Genomic DNA, 8,497 nt, shown 5'->3' with positions numbered 1-8,497 from the left:
ATTGGTTAGTTCGCTGTTACGCCGACCGGCTGAACAACGGTGCATCTTCCTCAGTCAGTCAGTCAGTGATATTTGCATTTATATGACTGGCCCTGCTGTCGTAATTCAGCTAAAAAGATATAGTGCTGTGTTGGCTACTCTTTTCACATCAGTGTTAATACATTCATTGTTACTTTTGTGTTATTGCTTGAACATGTTAGACAGATGGATAAACATACAGAAAAATACCTTATACTTGGTCGATCATTTGGAAGTAAGAGTTGCCTTTCTAGATCCTGTTGCCTCCTTTCACATGTGCTGCATGACGTGTGTGTGTGTGTGTGTGTGTGTGTGTGTGTGTGTGTGTGTGTGTGTGTGTGTGTGTGTGTGTGTGTGTGTGTGTGTGTGTGTGTGTGTGTGTGTGTGTGTGTGTGTGTGTGTGTGTGTGTGTGTGTGTGTGTGTGTCTGTGTGTGTGTGTGTGAGAGAGGTTGTGGTGTGTTTTCTTCGGTATTAGGCAAGTGAGTCATGCCAGGGTCCGTGCAGAGAGCGCGGGCCTGACTGACAGCCCTTCATCATTATCACACAATGGGCACACAGCTGCCGCGGCAGACAGCCAAGAGACCCTGTAGCAAATAGAGGTCATGTGCACCCATCCTGGCTCAAAGAGACCCAGTTTCCTTATGGATGGAATTGAAAGATACTAAAGCCTGAGTTACACTTGGTAGCACATCTTGTCAGGCAGCAAACATAGCAGACAATACACAAGTTCTTGTAGATCTGCTATTTTAGGTGCACGGCACCAGCATGCAATGAGAACAAATCAGGCTTGATCCATCGAGCAGTGTGTAGAAAGAAAGAAAGAAAGAAAGAAAGAAAACTGTATATCGGTCAGGCAGGTTGAAGGGATGACTTTTAGGATACTCATGGGGGAACTGGAGACACAAATCAGTAGAACAAATAGATGACAGGACACGGAAGTCGGAAAAGCACGCCATAACCAGGAAGACAAAAAACGAAAACAAAAAGACAGTAGTAGCAGCATAAATATGATCAAAAGCCATATCAGCGTAATACCTTCCCCAATGGTTCCGAAGACGTACATTTTGATCATACCAAAGAACCAATTCAGATGAGAAAATGCCAAAGTTCATAATGAATTAGGTTGTTCCATTCATTAACACTCCTCACTGATTTTGGAGTGATGATTTCTTTGCCTTATATGCAACCGTTAATCACTGTATCCAACTTTGAAACTCAGGTGGCGTTTGGTCCAAATGAAATCTATCATTTCCTCAGTGAGTGTGGCCGTGGCAAAAGGCGAAGAGCCTTGAAAGCACTGGGAGAACGAGTGCAGTCGGGCACAGCCTGCTCATTTGATGTTATTTAGCAGACGCTCTTATCCAGAGTGACATTCAAAGTGCCTCCGAATGTGTGGTGTTCACGGCTTCCCAACGTGCATACATTTTCACTAGTAAGCTGCAGTAAGCAACAGGTAGGAAAAAGTAAGGCGAACCAATACTCTGTACCAGTGACTATACCACTACCAGTCCCAATTCAAGCATTGTCTGTAACGACTTTGTTGTGGTCATGCATGTTAACATAAACACTTAAGCCCTATGTACTTTGTTGCATGTCGAATAACAATCTACAAGTTCACAACGTGTCGCATTGTAAGACATTGTGTGCTTGTAGATGGACTATTTTGCTTGTATTTAGAAAATTATGAAATGTTTATTGAAAAAATATGAAATGTATAATTTCTATAAAGTCTTGACCAAAATAGGAATAGAATAGAAATACTTTATTAATGCCCGAAGGGAATTAAGAACCACAGCCGCTCTCATCAGCAAATCACATCCAAGGCAATGCAAAACCAAAGTTGCAATAACCAACAAGAGCAACTGCAGCAAGCTGCCGACCTGACCGACGCCTGCGCACAAGCCAGAATAAAAGAGGTTAAGCACATTCAACTGCTATATCCACCAAGAATGCAAGATCATAAACCCAATCTGGGTCATCCAACTAACCACTGGCTTCCCTTTCTCGTTCATGAATAGTCTAATATCTATATGTAGCCTAATTGAAAGAAACGTTTGCCCTAACTTCAGTGTGGCAATGCAGGCAAAATACATTTCAGACAAAAGAGCATCAGATAGCTGATGGTTGAGTCCCTTGGCTCTAATAAATTAACTGTTTTAATTACTACACTGCTATCATCCATTTTCAGGCCTTTGCTACATAACGCCTCGGCACCAGCTCCTCAAACTCCTCGGTGACCGTCAAAGGCGCATGGACACCACAGATAACTTTTCCCAATTGAGCTTCATCAGTCACGTCTATGCTCTCATCAACTGCAATAATATAAATAATGTGACTATGTGACGAGAGTGTTGAGTGTTCTCAAATTGGCCTCTGAGATACTTTGGTGCCCTTAGAGAGACAACACTCAATGGAAAGCATATTAACTTTGCTGTTAGGAAAGCACCTGCCAGATGTAAAGTGGGGCCCTCCCACTAGGTGCTTACTCACAGTGGGTACTTTACCTGCCACCTCCATTTTTTTTTTGATGAATGGCAGTATTGCCAGTATGGTAGTGGCAAGATCAGAGAGAGTGGCTGCCACACACAGAGAGATGATTATTATTATTTTTATTCTTCAAAAGTATCCCACGGGCTGGATTGGACTCCCCTGGGTTATGAGCAGGGGTGCACATAACTTTTTAGGTCTGGTACGCAGAAGAGCACCTGGACATGTGACTTGGTGCGCATGGCGCCCGTCCCGTTTTGTCAACGGGGGGGGGGGGGGGGGGGGGGTTCAGCCCGTCCCGTTTTGTCAACGGGGGGGGGGGGGTTCAGCCCGGACAGTTTTGTCAACGGGGGGGGGGGGGGTTCAGCCCGGACAGTTTTGTCAACGGGGGGGGGGGGGGTTCAGCACGGTGCCCACCGGACAGTTTTGTCAACGGGGGGGGGGGGGGGGGGGTGCGAGAAAAAAAGGACGATCTGCTTCTAATTAAACTCCGCCGATTTTCGCCGTTTTAATTTCTCACGCTGTTACATAAAGCCCACAAGGTTGTTGCCCTGTGCTGCTGCGCAGATTGGGACGTTCACGGCATATTTTGCACCATTACGGTGCGTTCATCATCGGTGACGAGTGCCTCTAACAGCCGCTGCTGGCTGCGTGCACGCAGCGAGGCAATGCGAGGCAACGCGAGTCATACAGTATCTCTACCCCTCCGCCTAATGGCTGTACATGGGGCCGACGGGTGCTTTAGAGTGATTGTGTGAGTGTGGCTTCAGGAAGTAAATTCCTAGCCTCGATCTCCAGGCTTTTATTTTTTATTTTTGCTAAAAAATAAAAGCTTGGAAATTCCTGTCCCAGCTGTTGGTGCGCAAAAGCGCCTCGCGTTGCCTGATGTGGTGCGCATTTTTTATTTTGGGTGCGCATGCGCACCTGCGCACCAGTTATGTGCACCCCTGGTTATGAGGGTCCTGGGCAGACATTTTGGCTGCAGGCGGCGCAGTGCAGCTTCTGCAGTGAGAAAACTATACAAGCATTTGTTTAGTCAGGGGGGGGGGGGGACTCTGCAGCTCTGGGGAGGCTCCGGGAACCCTCAGGCTTCTGGGGATTCTGCCCAGAGTTTAGACGTTGTCAGGCATTACTGCATGCTCCTTCATTGTACATTTCCTGTCCTGCCCCAGATTCCCAGCGTCTTCGCTGAAGATGGAGATTCAGGCTGTGTTGTTGCTGAGTCACCTAGTGAGAGCTGCCAGTGTTGTTACTCACTCTCTCTTAACCCACTCTCTCTTACCCCCCTTCCAGGTTAGACAGTTTGCAATGCCAGAGGGAAAGTGAGCAATGAGAAGATAAAATGCTTTGTGTGACTTTGGAGACCTATCACACCAAGGGACATGTCTCATCACATAACAAGTCTTCCCAGAAAACTCCCAAACCTGGGGGAGTTGACCTTTAAAGGACTATGCACGCGTTCAGTCAGGCTATTGGGAATCGCAGCCCAGAGTTGACTTGAGACTTAAGAGTACAGCGGATAAGCTCCCATGTTTTTTTAGCAAATTGTTCTCTTCTTGTAAGAAGCATGAAACTTTCAGCATAGTTATTATATGCAATAATGTTTGGAGGGAAGTCAGATTTGACCTCTGAGGACCGTGAGAGGTCAAATCCAAAATGTCCACTATTCCATTCCAGATTTAACCTTTCAGAGGTCAAATCTGACTTCCCTCCACAGCTGAAAATGTATATTATCAGGGGTGCACATAACTGGTGCGCAGGTGCGCATGCGCACCCAAAATAAAAAATGCGCACCACATCAGACGACGCAAGGCGCTTTTGCGCACCAACAGCTGGGACAGGAATTTCCAAGCTTTTATTTTTTAGCAAAACTAAAAAATAAAAGCCTGGAGATCGAGGCTAGGAATTTACTTCCTGAAGCCACACTCACACAATCACTCTAAAGCACGCGTCGGCCCCATGTACAGCCATTAGGCACAGGGGTAGAGATATGACTCGCGTCGCCTCGCATCGCCTCGCATTGCCTCGCTGCGTGCACGCAGCCAGCAGCGGCTGTTAGAGGCACTCGTCACCGATGATGAACGCACCGTAATGGTGCAAAATATGCCGTGAACGTCCCAATCTGGCGGATAAAATCAGCGCAGCAGCACAGGGCACCAACCTTGGGGGCTTTATCTAACAGCGTGAGAAAAAAAAACGGCAAAAATCGGCGGAATTTAGAAGCAGAGCGTCCTTTTTTTCTCGCCCCCGCCCCCCCCCCCCCGTTGACAAAACTGTCCGGTGGGCACCGTGCTGAACCCCCCCCCCCCCCCCCCCCCCCCCCCCCTCTGTTGACAAAACGGGACGGGCGCCATGCGCACCAAGTCACATGTCCAGGTGCTCTTCTGCGTACCAGACCTAAAAAGTTATGTGCACCCCTGTATATTATGGCAATTACTAACTATGCTGAAAGTTTGCTGAAAGAAAAAAAAGGGCACGATTGTATTTCTAATTTGCACTATTGCACTATTATGAGTTGTTTTTGGAGTAGTTACATTTTGGAGTTGGCACATTGGCGTGAGATGCTAATTGAAAAATGTCCAGGGCGCAGTGCATGTTTTCCCCGCCTGCATGTGTTTGATATTTTAGGGACTTAATTGCCATGTGCCCATGAAGAAGGAGGGTGCATTAGGGCAGGTATTGTTTGCCTGTCAGCAGTGTACTGCAATTTTGAGTCAACAAGAACCAGTATTTGCACCGTCTGCTGCCCTCCTGCTTGAAACAGGCCTACCGGCATGTAGAGACAACTGTTGTGCGCCTAGACAGAGACTATAGGAAGTAATAATATTTGCATACCGTAGGGTTCTTCTGTGGAAGTTACTGTACACACAGCACACTGCTCTTAAATGTAATGAAAAGCGATAATTTGATTGGTCTTGATTGAATCCACCTGCAACACACCCACTGACAATATATTCGCTTAATCAACTTCAACTTTATTTGTCCCTGAAGGGCAATCGGTTTTGCAGCACTGAGTGCAACATAAAATACAAACAAACATGAAATCACATTAGTAAGAGTAGCACAGACTCAGCAGCACTGCATCAATGAACAAGCAAAGCATAATCATCAGAACAGCAATAAGAACAATACAATGATAACTAACCTGTCATAAAGTATGACCAGCATAGCATTGCAATAATAAAAATAACAAATACATCAACAGAAACTTTCCAGCGGCAAAACGCAAACAGAGATCAGCATGATGGGTGAGCTACCTCTTTGTCCCTACGTTGAGGAGGGTAATGGTGGTAGCTGTGGGGATGAATGAGTGTTTGTAACTGTTTGTCTTGACTGAGGGGAATCGTCAGCGGGTGCTGGGGGGTAGGAATTGAAGCTCCTGATGAAGAGGGTGGGTGTAGTCAGACGAGATGAAATTTAGAGCCAGACCGATATATCGGTTTCGCCGATGATGCCATTGATATGGTCAATTATGCAGCTGGTGTGTCCCGATCTACAAGCTTATAGATAGGCAATTTAAAAAATGTCTTCGAATAGAATAGAAGACACTGGTTGAGTTTATATTTAGATATTTAGATTTACTTGTTCATAGTATAATAGTAATTACATTTGAATTATTTTCATATTATGAAGATTTGTAATTTGTAAAAGGTATTTGTGTTTATTTGTATTTAGTTGCTTTTAAGTTAAATGTTCTCAAATATAAACTTCTCCAAAATTGGGATCGGCATACAGTATCTGACAAATCTGGCATCAGTCAGGCTCTAATGGAATTCGCCCGCTTCACCACCTGACTGTCATACAGAACAGACAGGCCACTCTGCTGGATACCTATGATCATCCAACCCATCTCACCACTCTACCACAGCTACTCCGCCCTTCTCCAGTCTAGAAAATGTTAAAAAGAATCCATCACCACGCCTCAGCCATGCTGTTGACTGTGCTTCATGCTGGTTCCCTGTTTCCCCAAAATAGGGCCCTTAGATTCTCCCCAGACTTACAGTAGGCTACGTTGCGAAAAACAGGACTTGACACTGGGCTTATAGACTCCTGTGCCATGAGACTTGATTTGCTTATTACTTTACTTACTTTAGACCTGATTTGCCTCAAGACACAAGAAGAAGGAAAAACTCATTCAGATTTGACCCAGTAGAACTCTGGAGCAATAGTGTATTCAAAGAACAAAGCAAGTTGAAATGTTTCAGTGTCTCAGCACACAGGTCTACTGTTAGTTTAGCCTTGATTTGAAGTCATCTTGGTAACTGCCTGGGCACTGCCAAACTTCAGTCATGGAGATGGGCAGAGCTGGAGATAGGAGACCTGTTTCCAAAACTTGAGGCTTGACTTGAACTTGCTGCTCTGTCACAGACTGTGCACTAATTCCTCTAGTTGGTATTATTCAGAATGTTTACATTGTACAGATTAACATTGTACAACTTATTTTTGATAGTATATTATTTAGACTGATGCTAGGTTATGGTTTAACTGTGATCCCAGTTTACTGAGCAACGATACTGTCTCTCTGCATTTGACGTATGTGTTCACCTTGCTTATAGAAAGTCGCTCTGGATAAGAGCGTCTGCTAAATGTCTGAATTGTAAACTGCATGTTAAATATGTCCAGCAGTAGCAGAGTCTTAATTGGAGTGTTGCTGGGTTTCTAGGCTGCCGGGATCATACAGCTTTTGAGACGGTTTTAAGTAGTTTGTTTACTCGTTTGTATTCCACCCTAAGTGCATGATATTGATTTACCGCCTTAACAAATACAATCAAAAGCTAAGCAAATGAAATCATCAAATAATATGGCTCAGCCATGATGCGGTAGCAAACCGTATCAACGATGGCGGATTTAATTGGGGCATTTCATTCAAGGAGTGATTTGTTCCATCCGTCGCCTTTTCATCTGCATCCGTCTATTGTTTTTTTTCCCCCACTAATGTCTAAATGAGAGCTCAGCCCTTTCTGCTTACTTTGCTTTGATTCTCCTCTCTCTCTCTCTCTCTCTCTCTCTCTCTCTCTCTCTCTCTCTCTCTCTCTCTCTCTTTCTCACATGCAAAACACACCTCTAACTCTGATCTCATTCCTCCATCTCATTCCTCCATCTCATTCCTCCATCTCTGCAGTGATAAACTGCGGCGACCCGGGGGTCCCGGCCAACGGTGTGAGGTTGGGGAGTGACTTCACATACAACCACAGCGTCAGCTACCAGTGCACTCCAGGTTTCACCATGGACGCCGACCGGGCCTCCACGCTCATTTGCACCAAGGACCGCACCTGGAATGGAACCAAACCCCAGTGTAAAGGTATTATACACACAAACACGATGGAGATCGTAATCTGATTATACTCCTGGAAGTACAGTGAATGGGAAGGAAGGAACAAAAAGTTCTTTGTGTTCCTTTTAAGCCACCGAGGCATTCTGAATAATTATAATTTCCCTCAGCTTCGATATTCATTCTGAAGTAATGGTCCCATTATGTAACCCTCTATAAAGAAATCAAAGCACAGAGCACCCCAACTGAATTAAATAACACCCCAATGTAGGTCTTCTCTTTCCGATCAAAGGTAAAGTAATGCCTAATTTATAGCCGTAGGAATGTGTCCCTCGTCCAAAAATAGCCGATCTACGAGCTCACAACACGTTCCAATGTGAACGTATAGATTTGCTATTCTGGCCACGGAACACCATTATACGACTGTAAGTACAAATCAGGCTTGAGGTAATACAAGCTCTTGCTGTACGTACAACGGGTTTGTTTCTGTGTGGTGCAAGGTTATAATAGTTTGGGATTTTAGTTTAGTTTTAGTTCGTTTAGATTTTTTTTTTCTAATTCAGTTAGTTTTAAATTAGTTTCTAGAGCAGATTTGCTAGTTTGTATTAGTTTTTATAAGTAAATAATAGTTTTTACATTTTATTTAAATATAAATATTTTATTTATATTTAAAAAATATATTCAGTTACTGAATAAGCTTATAAATAAATGAACTAAAA

At 44.4% G+C, this 8,497-nt stretch overlaps 1 protein-coding gene across 1 annotated transcript in view; it reads left to right on the top strand.

The window, feature by feature from the left end:
- Positions 1–8,497, top strand: part of csmd2 (CUB and Sushi multiple domains 2) — a gene marked incomplete at both ends in the record, with an annotated part of 366,782 nt that overhangs the window by 336,497 nt on the left and 21,788 nt on the right. Inside the window, one exon of the mRNA XM_084080385.1 lies at positions 7,629–7,808. Within this exon, the coding sequence (XP_083936511.1) occupies positions 7,629–7,808 (180 nt within the window). The remainder of the gene's footprint in view (positions 1–7,628; positions 7,809–8,497) is intronic.

This window comes from Gymnoscopelus microlampas (assembly GCF_963454915.1).
Source record: "Gymnoscopelus microlampas genome assembly, chromosome: 15".
In the NCBI taxonomy this organism is placed as follows: domain Eukaryota; kingdom Metazoa; phylum Chordata; class Actinopteri; order Myctophiformes; family Myctophidae; genus Gymnoscopelus; species Gymnoscopelus microlampas.
Note: the sequence above shows the minus strand (reverse complement) of the source record. Positions and strands in the feature narration are given on the sequence as shown.